This window comes from Staurois parvus, unplaced genomic scaffold (genome assembly GCF_062004578.1).
Source record: "Staurois parvus isolate SC_StPar_1 unplaced genomic scaffold, SC_StPar_1.0 ptg001642l, whole genome shotgun sequence".
Classification (NCBI taxonomy): Eukaryota; Metazoa; Chordata; class Amphibia; order Anura; family Ranidae; genus Staurois; species Staurois parvus.
The window spans coordinates 203,289-219,304 of NW_028319438.1; the positions used below are offsets into that span (position 1 = coordinate 203,289).

The following is a 16,016-nucleotide window of genomic DNA, read 5'->3' on the forward strand; positions in this document are numbered from 1 at the left end:
AGCTAAGTGCTCCTACTCCTCTACATGATGCCGATCACCTTACTGCAGACCTCCCCTTAGACTCTTGCTAAGTGATATTACTAACTCTGCATTCCAGGGCACTTGTCCCACATCCCAAGACTGTTGCCCCACATCCCAAGACTGTTGCCCCACATCCCAAGACTGTTGATCCACATCCCAAGACTGTTGATCCACATCCCAAGACTGTTGATCCACATCCCAAGACTGTTGATCCACATCCCAAGACTGCTGATCCACATCCCAAGACTGCTGATCCACATCCCAAGACTGCTGATCCACATCCCAAGACTGTTGCCCCACATCCCAAGACTGTTGATCCACATCCCAAGACTGTTGCCCCACATCCCAAGACTGTTGCCCCACATCCCAAGACTGTTGATCCACATCCCAAGACTGTTGCCCCACATCCCAAGACTGTTGCCCCACATCCCAAGACTGTTGATCCACATCCCAAGACTGTTGTTCCACATCCCAAGACTGTTGATCCACATCTCAAGACTGTTGCCCCACATCCCAAGACTGTTGATCCACATCTCAAGACTGTTGCCCCACATCCCAAGACTGTTGCCCCACATCCCAAGACTGTTGTTCCACATCTCAAGACTGTTGCCCCACATCCCAAGACTGTTGCCCCACATCCCAAGACTGTTGCCCCACATCCCAAGACTGTTGATCCACATCCCAAGACTGTTGATCCACATCTCAAGACTGTTGCCCCACATCCCAAGACTGTTGCCTTACATCCCAAGACTGTTGCCCCACATCCCAAGACTGTTGCCCCACATCCCAAGACTGTTGCCCCACATCCCAAGACTGTTGCTCCAGGTGCCGTCGTAAAAACAAAATCCCGCACTTTCCATTGCTTCCTAGATTTGTGTTGGCTGCTGTAAGGAGGAGAGGGGGGCAGTAAACCAGAGTGTGCAGTGACCAAAGGTGAGCATTGGGGATGAGTGGTCATGGTGCTGGGCACAGGAGGGAGACGTGTGTATAGGAGGGAAGGGAAACTGTCGATTGCAGAGATGCGAGATATAGACAGATAGACGCTGGGTACAGAAGTGAAAACTTTGAATGATGAGGAAAGGAGGGGGATTAGGTGCAGAGTTGAGTTCTGTGGATGGCTGAGGGCAGGTTGCCAAGTAGGAACTTTGGATGGAGTGGGATGCAAAGGTAAGATCTGTGGACATGGGTTGCCAAAATGAGATATTGGGGGGCAGGGTTGTGATTCAGAATGGAGTTGTGAATAGGGAGATCATCTGTGACCAAAAGGTGTGAAGGTGACCTGTGGCAAGGGATGAAGAGGTGAGCTGTGGCAGGGCACTCAGAGGTGAGCTGTGGCAGGGCACGCAGAGGTGAGCAGTGGCAGGGCACGCTGAGGTGAGCAGTGGCAGGGCACGCAGAGGTGAGCAGTGGCAGGGCACGCAGAGGTGAGCAGTGGCAGGGCACGCAGAGGTGAGCAGTGGCAGGACACGCAGAGGTGAGCAGTGGCAGGACACGCAGAGGTGAGCAGTGGCAGGACACGCAGAGGTGAGCAGTGGCAGGGCACGCAGAGGTGAGCAGTGGCAGGGCACGCAGAGGTGAGCAGTGGCAGGACACGCAGAGAAGAGCAGTGGCAGGACACGCAGAGGTTAGCAGTGGCAGGGCACGCAGAGGTTAGCAGTGGCAGGGCACGCAGCGGTGAGCTGTGGCAGGACACGCAGAGGTGAGCTGTGGCAGGGCACGCAGAGGTGAGCAGTGGCAGGGCACGCAGAGGTGAGCAGTGGCAGGGCACGCAGAGGTGAGCAGTGGCAGGGCACGCAGAGGTGAGCTGTGGCAGGGCACGCAGAGGTGAGCTGTGGCAGGGCACCCAGAGGTGAGCAGTGACAGGGCACGCAGAGGTGAGCTGTGGCAGGGCACGCTGAGGTGAGCTGTGGCAGGGCACGCTGAGGTGAGCTGTGGCAGGGCACGCTGAGGTGAGCTGTGGCAGGGCACGCTGAGGTGAGCAGTGGCAGGGCACGCAGAGGTGAGCAGTGGCAGGGCACGCAGAGGTGAGCTGTGGCAGGGCACGCAGAGGTGAGCAGTGACAGGGCACTGCCGAGGTGAGCAGTGGCAGGGCACGCAGAGGTGAGCTGTGGCAGGGCACGCAGAGGTGAGCAGTGGCAGGGCACGCAGAGGTGAGCAGTGGCAGGGCACGCAGAGGTGAGCTGTGGCAGGGCACGCTGAGGTGAGCTGTGGCAGGGCACGCTGAGGTGAGCTGTGGCAGGGCACGCTGAGGTGAGCTGTGGCAGGGCACGCAGAGGTGAGCAGTGGCAGGGCACGCAGAGGTGAGCAGTGGCAGGGCACGCAGAGGTGAGCAGTGGCAGGGGACGCAGAGGTGAGCAGTGGCAGGGCACGCAGAGGTGAGCTGTGGCAGGGCACGCAGAGGTGAGCTGTGGCAGGGCACGCAGAGGTGAGCTGTGGCAGGGCACGCAGAGGTGAGCTGTGGCAGGGCACGCAGAGGTGAGCAGTGGCAGGACACGCAGAGGTGAGCAGTGGCAGGGCACGCAGCGGTGAGCTGTGGCAGGACACGCAGAGGTGAGCTGTAGCAGGGCACGCAGAGGTGAGCAGTGGCAGGGCACGCAGAGGTGAGCAGTGGCAGGGCACGCAGAGGTGAGCAGTGGCAGGGCACGCAGAGGTGAGCAGTGGCAGGGCACGCAGAGGTGAGCAGTGGCAGGACACGCAGAGGTGAGCAGTGGCAGGGCACGCAGAGGTGAGCAGTGGCAGGACACGCAGAGGTGAGCAGTGGCAGGGCACGCAGCGGTGAGCTGTGGCAGGACACGCAGAGGTGAGCTGTAGCAGGGCACGCAGAGGTGAGCAGTGGCAGGGCACGCAGAGGTGAGCAGTGGCAGGGCACGCAGAGGTGAGCAGTGGCAGGGCACGCAGAGGTGAGCAGTGGCAGGACACGCAGAGGTGAGCAGTGGCAGGGCACGCAGAGGTGAGCTGTGGCAGGGCACGCTGAGGTGAGCTGTGGCAGGGCACGCAGCGGTGAGCTGTGGCAGGACACGCAGAGGTGAGCTGTAGCAGGGCACGCAGAGGTGAGCAGTGGCAGGGCACTCAGAGGTGAGCAGTGGCAGGGGACGCAGAGGTGAGCAGTGGCAGGGCACGCAGAGGTGAGCTGTGGCAGGGCACGCAGAGGTGAGCAGTGGCAGGGGACGCAGAGGTGAGCAGTGGCAGGGCACGCAGAGGTGAGCTGTGGCAGGGCACGCAGAGGTGAGCTGTGGCAGGGCACGCAGAGGTGAGCTGTGGCAGGGCACGCAGAGGTGAGCTGTGGCAGGGCACGCAGAGGTGAGCTGTGGCAGGGCACGCAGAGGTGAGCAATGGCAGGGCACGCAGAGGTGAGCAGTGGCAGGGCACGCAGAGGTGAGCAGTGGCAGGACACGCAGAGGTGAGCAGTGGCAGGACACGCAGAGGTGAGCAGTGGCAGGACACGCAGAGGTGAGCAGTGGCAGGACACGCAGAGGTTAGCAGTGGCAGGGCACGCAGAGGTGAGCTGTGGCAGGGCACGCAGAGGTGAGCTGTGGCAGGGCACGCAGAGGTGAGCTGTGGCAGGGCACGCAGAGGTGAGCAGTGGCAGGACACGCAGAGGTGAGCAGTGGCAGGACACGCAGAGGTGAGCAGTGGCAGGACACGCAGAGGTGAGCAGTGGCAGGGCACGCAGCGGTGAGCTGTGGCAGGACACGCAGAGGTGAGCTGTAGCAGGGCACGCAGAGGTGAGCAGTGGCAGGGCACTCAGAGGTGAGCAGTGGCAGGGGACGCAGAGGTGAGCAGTGGCAGGGCACGCAGAGGTGAGCTGTGGCAGGGCACGCAGAGGTGAGCAGTGGCAGGGGACGCAGAGGTGAGCAGTGGCAGGGGACGCAGAGGTGAGCTGTGGCAGGGCACGCAGAGGTGAGCTGTGGCAGGGCACGCAGAGGTGAGCTGTGGCAGGGCACGCAGAGGTGAGCAATGGCAGGGCACGCAGAGGTGAGCAGTGGCAGGGCACGCAGAGGTGAGCAGTGGCAGGACACGCAGAGGTGAGCAGTGGCAGGACACGCAGAGGTGAGCAGTGGCAGGACACGCAGAGAAGAGCAGTGGCAGGACACGCAGCGGTGAGCTGTGGCAGGACACGCAGAGGTGAGCTGTAGCAGGGCACGCAGAGGTGAGCAGTGGCAGGGCACGCAGAGGTGAGCAGTGGCAGGGCACGCAGAGGTGAGCAGTGGCAGGGCACGCAGAGGTGAGCAGTGGCAGGGGACGCAGAGGTGAGCAGTGGCAGGGCACGCAGAGGTGAGCTGTGGCAGGGCACGCAGAGGTGAGCTGTGGCAGGGCACGCAGAGGTGAGCTGTGGCAGGGCACGCAGAGGTGAGCTGTGGCAGGGCACGCAGAGGTGAGCTGTGGCAGGGCACGCAGAATATGTAAATGCAACATTTCATATTCCTGATATGTGCCTGGTGTACCATGTACTTGTATGAAAAATTATCCTGTTCTTTTTGGATTTCTTCCTCTGTGTGAAATCCCTGGTGTTCCTGCCAGTCTCTCTGCTTTTATAGTAACAAAAATTGACCACACTAAGCATGAGAGTACACCTTGTTGGACTCACCCCATAGGTTGCCGGAGCTGACACCAGAGGGTTGGAGTGCTGGGAGTAAAGCTGGCGCTCAATGAACACTGAAATTGTAAATAAAGAGATAAGTTCACAAGACGCCATGCACCTTGTTGGACTCATCCCATAGTAGCCCGGCACAATTTACAAAGTGGCTGAATTTCTGGAGTTCAGCTTTAAGAACCTTTACAAGCACGTGACAGATAAAGTTTTTTCTTCACAAAAAATATTGTTTTGTTGCTTTGCTGCAGACTATCGGCTACAAAGGTAAAGCTACTGTACATTTGATTTCATGTTAATATTACCTGCACTCTGACCCTGCGATTAAGATCTGACAGAAAACTCTGACACAAGTCAATGAATGTGTGAAGTTTCTTACTTAGAGCCGCCACCTCCTCCTGATAAAGAGAGAACGATGAGGAAGATGAGTGATGGAGGCAGTGATACAAACTTAGATGAATAGGAAGAATGATGGGACAAAGCAAATAAAATCATTAATACAATCAGGAGACTAACACTTAAAGCGGAACTTTCCTCCCTTTCCTTCACCTCCCTAGCGGTCTGATTATGTCAGTATTTCTGTGCTCAAGGCGGTACATTTTTTTGCATGGAAATATGTTGTTTTTTTATTGTAGGCCTGTAATTCTTAGGAATAACTCACTGAAATCTGTCTGAACAAGAGTCTAGTAAACATCCCGGATATGATAAAATTTGAAACACGAAATCCTAAATTATAATATAATAAATAATCATAAAAAATAATAATATAATAATAATAAATTTAATTCAATAATATAATCAAACCAAAAACACTGAAATGTGAAATAGAGCTACAAGTTCTCACATCGCTGAGCAAAGTCGCAGAATCCTTTTCAGTGTCTGATGAGGAATTTCCCCCACCAATCATTATCACTCAATTCTGCAAGTGGTTCTGATTTACTATCGCTGTTCTCTAGCCGGTCTAAAACCGCTTTTGACCTAAAGGGACGCTTTTTCGACGCCATGGACGTTTCTCAGTTTCCAGGCAGAAAGAACAGTAAAAATGCAGGCAGGGCGCCGGACAAAGCACTCGGGACAAAATGTATGTGAAATGGTTTGATACAGGAATGTTATACTATGTGATTTTAGTGTATTGAGTGAATGTCAAATTTTTACATTTTCGAAATTCCCGCCAGTTCCGTCCCCCGTACGGCCCGACGTCGCAGGGAACGGAACCCGGAAGACGGATGCCGGCATCGGCCGTGGACACTGCATGAGGAACATCGCGGGACCGCAGGACAAGTGTAGAAGAGATCCCGGAGCAACGCTGCAGTGTATTCCCGAGTGTAGCTCTGGGTTACTGCTTCTGGTACTGAAAGTTAACCCCGAGCTAAACTCGGGAATACCGCCAGGGGGGTTAAAGCTCACATCAGCATGCACCTCTGCTTGCTTTGTTGAATAAAAAAATATTTTTTGCTTTACCTACTGTACCTTTTTTTGTTTTCTCTTTCCTAAATTCCCTGAAGGCAGTGGCGACTTGCTCTGGGCGCACAGATGGCCCCTGGGAAGGCAACATCACCGCCTTCAAGGAGAGCTCATACCTAAACTGCAAAATCTTGCAGTATTGTTATACTGCGCATATGCGAGATGAAGCGCATGCGCTGTACGAAACTACTTTCGTTTGCTGGTAAAAAGAAAAATTCTCCCAGAACGTTTTTATTATTATTGTAACAAATGCATGTAGTGTCGTGTGGTGCAAGCACTTCATCTTGTGCATGTGCAGTATCGGCAGTAAAGTTTCAAAAAGTTTCAACATGGCGGTGCAGGAAGAAGTACACAGGCAGCAAAGAGGCAGGATACACATAGGTGAAAATGAAGAAAAAGTCATAAGGACATAGGTAATTTTGCCCCCCCCCCATACATTATTGCCAGGTTTATAAAGTAGAGAGGAAAGGGAAGGTCCTCTTTGACACCAAACAGTTGTCCTTAGTTATATTTATTGAACATGTAATAAAAAGGTAAATGTATTATATTGAAGCATACAGTTTTACATCGGGGGCTACATTAGTTTACTTTTTGCAGGGTTGTTTTCCTTTTATTTTACCTGGTGATCCTTTTTTCCTTTATTTTTATCTGGTGATCCTTTTTCCTTTATTCTGTACCCGGTGATCCTTTTTTTGCTTTATTTTTAACTGGTGATCCTTTTATTCCTTTATTTTTACCCGGTGATCCTTTTTTTGCTTTATTTTTACCCGGTGATCCTTTTTTCCTTTATTTTTACCTGATGATCCTTTTATTCCTTTATTTTTACCTGGTGATCCTTTTTTCCTTAATTTTTACCTGGTGATCCTTTTATTCCTCTATTTTTACCCGGTGATCCTTTTTTCCCTTTATTTTTAACTGGTGATCCTTTTATTCCTTTATTTTTACCCGGTGATCCTTTTTTCCTTTATTTTTAACTGGTGATCCTTTTATTCCTTTATTTTTACCTGGTGATCCTTTTTTCCTTAATTTTTACCTGGTGATCCTTTTTTCCTTAATTTTTACCTGGTGATCCTTTTTTGCTTTATTTTTAACTGGTGATCCTTTTATTCCTTTATTTTTACCCAGTGATCCTTTTTTCCTTTATTTTTACCTGATGATCCTTTTTTCTATTATTTTTACCTGGTGATCCTTTTTTCCCTTTATTTTTAACTGGTGATCCCTTTTATTCCTTTATTTTTAACTGGTGATCCTTTTATTCCTTTATTTTTAACTGGTGATCCTTTTATTCCTTTATTTTTACCCGGTGATCCTTTTTTCCTTTATTTTTACCTGGTGATCCTTTTTTCCTTAATTTTTACCTGGTGATCCTAGGGCTACAGAAAACCTTCCCTGTGCTTTATAACATAAGGTGGGAAGTGTTCTGTAATTCATAGAGTGCAGGACTGATGACACGTAACAGATATCATTGCTTGTGATAAAAAGCAGATCCCTGGCAGTAACAAGTGGTGATTTTTCTCTGTCTTTTCTGGGGTTTTTTTTTTTTAATTCTACACGCACTGTTAGTTTATCTTTATCCTATGTTTGCCTATGAAATAAATAGAAATAAACTTCTTTCCACTACTTTTCATTTCTGTTCTTTAAGAGAGGAGGATGTAGTAGGCCATGATTTGAATATGCACTTCCGTACCAGCAATGTACCCGTACGATGCTGGACTTTCAGTGGTTATGACATGACAGTGTCACCTAAGAATAGTAAAATTTACCGTAATGTCAGAGTAACATCATCTTTTATATTTTACAAAAAAAATGGGTTATGCATTGTGTGTTTTTACAATAAAATGCAAAAAAGTGTATTTTTTCCCCAAAACGTTGAAAAACCGCTGCGCAAATATCATGTTTCTCTTTCTCTTTCTTGATCAGCCTTGTCCTGTCCAGTACACACCCCCGCCCCCTAGTAAAACACTCCCCCTCACACAGATAACCCTTCCCTGCAAAATAAAGTTAACCCCTTCCTCCCCATTGCCATTATTACAGTGTCAGGTTTTGTTTTTTTTTGTACTGATCACTGTATTAGTGTTTTAGGGGATGTCAGTGACCCCAAGTAAGTACCCCCCAATGACAGAATGCCCGCCGCAGTCCCGCCATAAGTCGCTGGTCGCTGCCATAAGTCCCTGATCGCCGCCATAAACCGCTGATCGCCACCATTATTAGTATGAATAAAAACCTAAAAATCCCAGTATCTTTCCCGCCATTTGTAAACTCTATAACTTTCACGTAAACCAATTAATTTACACGTATTTTTTTTTTTTTTTTAGCAAAGACATGTCGCAGAATGCATTTTGGCAGAAATTTATGACTAAATTTGATTTTTGCATTTTTTTTTTACTGGACATGTTTTATAGCAAAAAGTCCAAAATATTGTTTTTTTTCCTCAAAATTGTCAGCCTTTTTTTTTATAGCGCAAAAAATAAAAACCGCACAGGCGATCAAATACCACTGAAAGAAAGCTCAATTTGTGGGTAAAAAAAGGATGTAAATTTCATTTATGTACCGTATTGCATGACCGCGCAATTGTCCGTTAAACTAGCGCAGCGCTGTATAGCAGAAAAATGGCGTAAGTTGAAGTATTTATACCATAGTTTGTAGACGCTATAACTTCACACAAAGCAATCAATATACACTTATTGGGATTTTTTTTACCAAAAACATGGAGCAGAATACATTTTGGCCTAAATTTATAACCAACTTTGAGTTTACTATATATTTTTTATAGCCGAAAGTAAAAAATATTGTTTTTCTTCAAAATTTTTGGCCTTTTTATGTTTATAGCGTGAAAAATAAAAAGTGCACAGATGATCAAATTACACCGAAAGAAAGCTCTATTTGTGTGAAAAAAAGGACGTAAATTTCGTTTGGGTGCAGCATTGCATGACTGCGCAATTATCAGTTGAATTAGTGCAGCGCCGAGTAGCAAAAAGAGGCCTGGTCATTAAGGGGGGTAAATCCTCTGCAGGTCAAGTGGTTAAAAAGAATCTTAAAAATGGCTTCTGTGTAGGAAGCCTTTAAAGTGGTTGTAAACCCTTATCTATTCTCACTGAAGTGACTGGCCTCATGTGATATACAGAGATGAAACAAATCCTCCTGCACACGATGTACCTGCTTATCTGTGGCAATTTGTCATGTATACTTGTAAAAATCAGAGTTGAAAAAGATTTCTCATTCTCACAAAGCAGGGAGCGGAAAGTTGCAGTTACACACTGTATAAGAGCTCTGGGAGCTGATTGGTTTGAAGGAACACACCCCCTCTCACACAGGAACAGAGCTGAGGCTCTCAATCAAAGTCTGTGTGCTGGAGATGCCTCCTCTGTCACCTTTTTTGTTGAGTTTGGGCAAGGACACAGGGGCCCCATGATCCTCTATTGCCCGGGGGCCCCATGAATCCGCCCCTGAGCCCAACTGCAATTTTTTAAAATTAAACACCCCCATAAAAGCTGCAATACTCAACTTTCAGAGCTGCCCCTGCAGTACTTTCATTTTTTCGTCTTCAGTCTTCAGGGCTAACTGATACTCTGGGGTTGATTTACTAAACCTGGAGAATGCAAAATCTGGTGCAGCTCTGCATAGAAAACAGTTTTTTGTTAAAGCTTCATTGTACAAACTGAAGTTAGAAGCTGATTGGCTACCATGCACAGCTGTACCAAATTTTGCCCTCTCCAGTTTTAGTAAATCAACCCCTTTGCGTTGCCCGAGAGATTAAGAATATACAGTGAGTATAGGTGTTTTTTTTGTCTTCCTCTGGATCAACTGTGGGTATAGGATTATACGTTTTTTTTTTGGTTTTTTTTTATGGTTCAACTGGATGGACCTTTGTCTTTTTTAAGCCAGACTAACTATGTAACTATGGTCACAGGTGGCCTCCTAAAGTGGTATTACCCCTTTATTTGCAGTAGAGCAATGCAGAAAATGGCTCTGATGCCACTAGGTTAGCACAGCTCTCTGCGTTATCAAAGTCCATTCACCACTGGGAGGGGATTGTAAGAAGAAAACAACCCTCTACATCCTGTGGTCAGCCTAAAGACTGAGGCAAGTATATATATATATTTAATTATTTATTTCAGATACTTATATAGCACTGTCAATTTACGCAGCGCTTTACATATATATTGAATATTCACATCAGTCCCTAACCCTCAAGGGGCATACAATCTAAGGTCCCTAACCCTCAAGGGGCGTACAATCTAAGGTCCCTAACCCTCAAGGGGCGTACAATCTAAGGTCCCTAACTCACATTCATACATACACATACTAGGGCCAATTTAGACAGGATCCAATTCACCTACCAGCATGTCTTTTGGAGTGTGGGAGGAAACCGGAACACCCGGAGGAAACCCACGCAGGCAGAGGGAGAACATGCAAACTCCAGGCAGGTGGTGCCGTGGCTGGGATTCGAACCAATGCGCCGAGTACTGCCAGGCGGAAGTGCTAACCATTTAGCCACTGTGCTGCCCAATATATATATATATAGTGGGGATCGAAAGTTTGGGCACCCCAGCTAAAAATTTGTATTAATGTGCATAAAGAAGCCAAGGAAAGATGGAAAAATCTCCAAAAGGCATCAAATTACAGATTAGACATTCTTATAATAGGTCAACAAAAGTTAGATTTTATTTCCATCATTTACACTTTCAAAATAACAGAAAACAAAAAAATGGCGTCTGCAAAAGTTTGGGCACCCTGCAGAGTTAATATCTTGTACTGCCCCCTTTGGCAAGTATCACAGCTTGTAAACGCTTTTTGTAGCCAGCCAAGAGTCTTTCAATTCTTGTTGGAGGTATCTTTGCCCATTCTTCCTTACAAAAGTCTTCCAGTTCTTTGAGATTTCTGGGCTGTCTGTCACGCACTGCTCTTTTAAGGTCTATCCATAGATTTTCAATTATGTTGAGGTCAGGAGATTGTGAAGGCCATGGCAAAACCTTCAGTTTACACCTCTTGATGTAATCCCCCGTGGATTTTGAGGTGTGTTTAGGATCATTATCCATTTGTAGAAGCCATCCTCTTTTTAACTTCAGCTTTTTCACAGATGGCATCAAGTTACCATCCAAAATTTGCTGAAATTTTATTGAATCCATTTTTCCTTCTACTCGTGAGATGTTCCCTGTGCCACTGGCTGCAACACAACCCCAAAGCATGATTGATCCAACCCCATGCTTAACAGTTGGACAGAGGTTCTTTTCATTAAATTCTGTGCCCCTTCTTCTCCAAATGTACCTTTGCTCATTCCGGCCAAAAAGTTCAATTTTAACCTCATCGGTCCACAGAACTTGTTTCCAAAATGCATCAGGCTTGTCTATATGTTCATTTGCAAAATTCAAACGATGATTTTTGTGGTAAGGACGTAGAAGAGGTTTTCTTCTGATGACTCTTCCATGAAGACCATATTTGTACAAGTATCTCTTTATAGTGGAATAGTGTACCACAACTCCAGTGTCTGCCAGATCTTTCTGGAGGGATCGTGCAGTCAAACGTGGGTTTTGAATTGTTTTTCTCACAATCCTGCGAGCTGTTCTGTCTGATATTTTTCTTGGTCTTCCAGATCTTGCTTTAACTTCCACTGTTCCTGATGACTGCCATTTCTTAATTACATTCCGAACAGAGGATATTGACATCTGAAAACGCTTTGCTATCTTCTTATAGCCTTCTCCAGCTTTGTGAGCGTCAACTATTTTCAGTTTCAGTTTTCTAGACAACTGCTTAAAAGAACCCATGGTGCTGATTGTTGGGGCAAGGTCAGATGAGTCTGGGCATTTAAAACCTTTGAGATTGACATCACCTGGTCTTCCCAGACGATGATTGAGAACAATCCATGACACTGGCAGGTCTCAGCTTGGCAAAGGGGGCAGTGCATGCTATAAATTCTGCAGGGTGCCCAAACTTTTGCAGACGCCATTTTTTTGTTTTCTGTTATTTTGAAAGTGTAAATGATGGAAAAAAAATCTAACTTTTGTTGACATATTATAAGAATGTCTAATCTGTAATTTGATGCCTTTTGGAGATTTTTCCATCTTTTCTTGGCTTCTTTATGCACATTAATACAAATTTTTAGCTGGGGTGCCCAAACTTTCGATCCCCACTGTATATATACATATATATATATACACACAAAGTTTGGGGAAGTTTGCGGAAGGTAGCTGTGGTTGTAAATGTTTGGGTTTGGGGGTCCAGGCTAACAGTGACATCAGCTAAAGTGAGTACGCAGGTTAACAAAAATGTCCTACAACCACAGGGAGGAAATATGACTTTCTGCTTACTGACCAGCTCATGGAGTAGCTAACTATTTTATACCTCAATGAGCTTTAGAAGATGTTCACAATATTGCAAAAACAAATTATCTATAAAAAAAGGCCAGAATGCTGATATTCAATGTACACAGACGCAAAATCAAACACAAAAGTGTAAAAATCCAAAACTGAGGGAAGTAAATTAGGGGCTCTACTAGTTATGGATCTACACCAACCATTCTCAATCAGAGTTCCTCAAGAGATTGTTAGGGGTTCCTTGGATTGTGTCTGACTGATTTCACATGTGATGGGACCTTTATAGTTCCAGGGTCAACACAGCTTGGCAGAACTAGCATCATAACACTGATAAATGATCTTTTTGGCTTTCTGTAAGGATGGCACTCTGACCACCACTGAAGGGGTTTCATTCTTCCCACTGACCATGTCAAGGTATTTTTACCACCGACACCCGAGGGAATGCTTTTAGCAGGGGTTTCCCTGAGAGATTTTAGGGGTTCCTCAGGAGGAAAATGAATGAGAAAGGCTGATCTCCACACGGATATACCTTATGTTAAAGTGAATAAATCCTACCTCTGATGGTTGGGAATTGTTGAGATGGGAGAGAGTCCAGAGAAGAGAGAAGTGACAGCAGACAAGAGCTGGGAGGACAATCTATATAAAAGGAAGGAACTAAATGTTTATAAAAGGCATTCACATTTTGAACCCCTCGTGTATTGTATTGTTACTGTCTTGGTCTCATGTTCTGTCCCCCTTGCTACTGTACAGTGCTGAGCATACCCTTTGGCGCTATATAAATACTGTATAATAATAATCATTTTGAGATAGTCCACTTCTGGATGAGTCCACAGTACCTGCTCAGGAACCTCTCCTGTGTCTACCGCCTTCTGCAGAATTTGGCAGCACGGTTCAAACAGCTCCCACTTGGTAAGACTGTAAGCACTAGAGAGAAAGTGGAAGAAGCAGATGATTTGCTGCCATCTTGTAACATGAAGCCAACTAGCATGCTATAAAAAAAGACCTGAAGCTCTATTACAAGCATCAACCAAGCAGTTGCTAGAGTTGAAATTGAAATTCATATTAACAATAATGGAAATACACCAAGACAGATGAGGTACAGCTATGCTCAAAATAAGCAATCCAACATCACTTTTTGAAATAAAAAAATATATCCATTTGGTTTCTCTACGGGATAAATCTCTAACCCTATTGGATCCCCTCCATTTAGGCGCCACCCAATCTACACCCCAGAATTTTACTAATGTGGGGTCCTCATATGTTCGGCTATTCTAGTTTTGAGTTAATCACTTGTGACATTACACATGTAGTTTGTAATAATTTTTCACATATTTGTGTTATTATTGGATTTTATGGGCATTCATGTGATATTTATTATATGGTTTTGTACTTATGATTGATTAATTTACTTATCGCCACTTAAAAAAAACCACCAAATGAATAAATTGTTTAATGTCAAAAAGTTTTTTGGTTTATAAATAGTGGCAGCTCCTACACATTTAAGTTGCAATTTGCGCAATATAATAGATGCTGATCACGTTATCACATTTATTTAGAAAAAATCCAACATCACTAACCAGATCAATCACTGTTTTAAATTTCTACACGGAAAACAATTTACTAGTAGGTAACGAGAAAGAGTAGGTAGTAGAGTAATAGAAAACCAACAGACCCAACAGTCATGACATGCATGCTGCTGATTCTGTGTAACTGAATCATTAATTGAAAGGGGCGTGTTCAAAATAATAGCAGTGTGTAGTTCAATTAGCGAGATCATTCAGTCTGTGAAAAAACAGGTGTCAAATAGGTGCCCTTTATTTAACACTTGGCGCTAGCCGAACGCAAATGTGCGACCTCCTGGCATCTGGGCCTAGACGCCGAGGAGCCGCACATTTGCGTTCCATTAAAAAAAAAAATTATGTGCTGAGAGCACGCGCCCTGCGCACTCCCAGCACACATGTCCGGTACTCAGTGAAAGGTCGCGATCTTCTCTTTCGATCAGGACCTTTCCCGATCATGTGACTGCCGTGCTGGCGTGTCACAATGTTTACATGACCCTAAACCCCACCCCGCCTCCCAGCTTCTGAAACCCTTAAAGGGCCGGGAGGCACCAGCACCAAGGGGTTAAGGATGAAGGTAACAAATGGTGGGTATAGTGCATTTTTCTCTGAAATAGGTAAATGGGTCGTTCCAGACATTGTTCAGAAGTACAGCGTACCTTGATTAAAAAGTTGATTGGAGAGGGGAAAACATATAAAGAAGTGCAGAAAATGATCGGCTGCTCAGCTAAAATGATCGCAAATGCTTTAAAATGGCAACAAAAACCTGAAAGATGTGGAAGAAATCGAAAAACTAATGTGAGCATTGCAAGTGCTGGTTTAAATAGCCCGCCCGACGCTGACAGGCGTGCCTGGGTCCTAGTGCCTGCCGGCACCGTCATTGGTGACAGGCGCGCCTTGGTCCTAGTGCCCGCCTGCCTGTATGTCTCGTCGGGATCCTACGCATGTGCAGATTCGTGCGTCGTGGCGATCTTCTCGTTCCCTGACACAATTCAGAATATTATGGATCTGGAATTAAATGGTCAGCAGCTGTTGAAAAAAAAAAAAGCCTCCAAAAAGTCTCAATCAGGCCGAGGTGAAAAGAGATGTCCTGGTGTCTTAGGACACTATGCTAAATGAGTTGTATAGAAGGTATGTCGATATAGCCACTAAAGGGAGCCAACCCCTTTTTTGTTTTACATACTGCTATAGGAAGCAATATACCCACAGGTTATAAATCTATGTCCCTAAATAAATGATAGAGAAAATTGACAACCCTGGATCATGCATTTCCCAAACAAGTCAGCAATGGCAACTCCATATTTTCATCCTGATGGTGTACCTACAGTATCAACATACCCTGCCTGGTATGGATTATTATACAATTCCAAAGCTTAACCACTTGCCGTCCGGCTGCTGTATATAAACGGCCTGACGGTGGCAGTCCAGGTGCGGGTTGCTGTTCATAAACGGCGCCCGCCATTTTGGACTGTGCGTGCTCCCTGGACCACGCAGCACCGCGATCCTCCGGACACAGTGGAACACCAATTGTCGTACGGGACCAATGTACGAGGTCCAGATCATGTGATCACTGATTGGCCAATCAGTGATCACATGCAGAGTAGTAAGCAAGATATCACTTCTGACATCATTGCTTACTAAGTGTGAAATCTGTGAATGATCACAGAGATCACATGGTACAAGGCTGTTCACAACAGCCTTGTACCATGTGATAAGCTGTGACCATTCACAGCTCACACAGTATTTCTCAATGGCTGAGAAAAGAGAGGAGGAGAAATGATTGATTTTACAGCCTTTATGGGTATAAAAGCAATCAGTGTAAAAAAAAAATAAATCATCATCCCCCACAAGTAATTACAGTGTCACCATGGTGTACTGCTAGGGTGACAGTATGTAAAAAAACAACAAATAATAATATAAAAAAATAAAAATGTAAAATTTTTTTTTTTTAAATTATAATTTTTGGTTATACTAATTTGGGTTATTTTTTTTCTTACTAAAAAGATAACGGAATAAATTTTGGCCAAGACTTATGATAAAATATTATTTATTTGCAAAATTTTCTAA

The 16,016-nt window shown here is 45.9% G+C and overlaps 1 protein-coding gene across 1 annotated transcript in view; it reads right to left on the reverse strand.

Annotated features, from left to right (window-relative positions):
* The window catches only part of STAG3 (STAG3 cohesin complex component), a 185,767-nt gene that overhangs the window by 69,972 nt on the left and 99,779 nt on the right, over positions 1-16,016 (reverse strand). Inside the window, exons 21-22 of the mRNA XM_089663227.1 lie at positions 13,227-13,314; positions 12,946-13,026 (exon numbers count right to left, since the gene is read on the reverse strand). Coding sequence (XP_089519353.1) covers positions 12,946-13,026; positions 13,227-13,314 — 169 coding nt within the window. The remainder of the gene's footprint in view (positions 1-12,945; positions 13,027-13,226; positions 13,315-16,016) is intronic.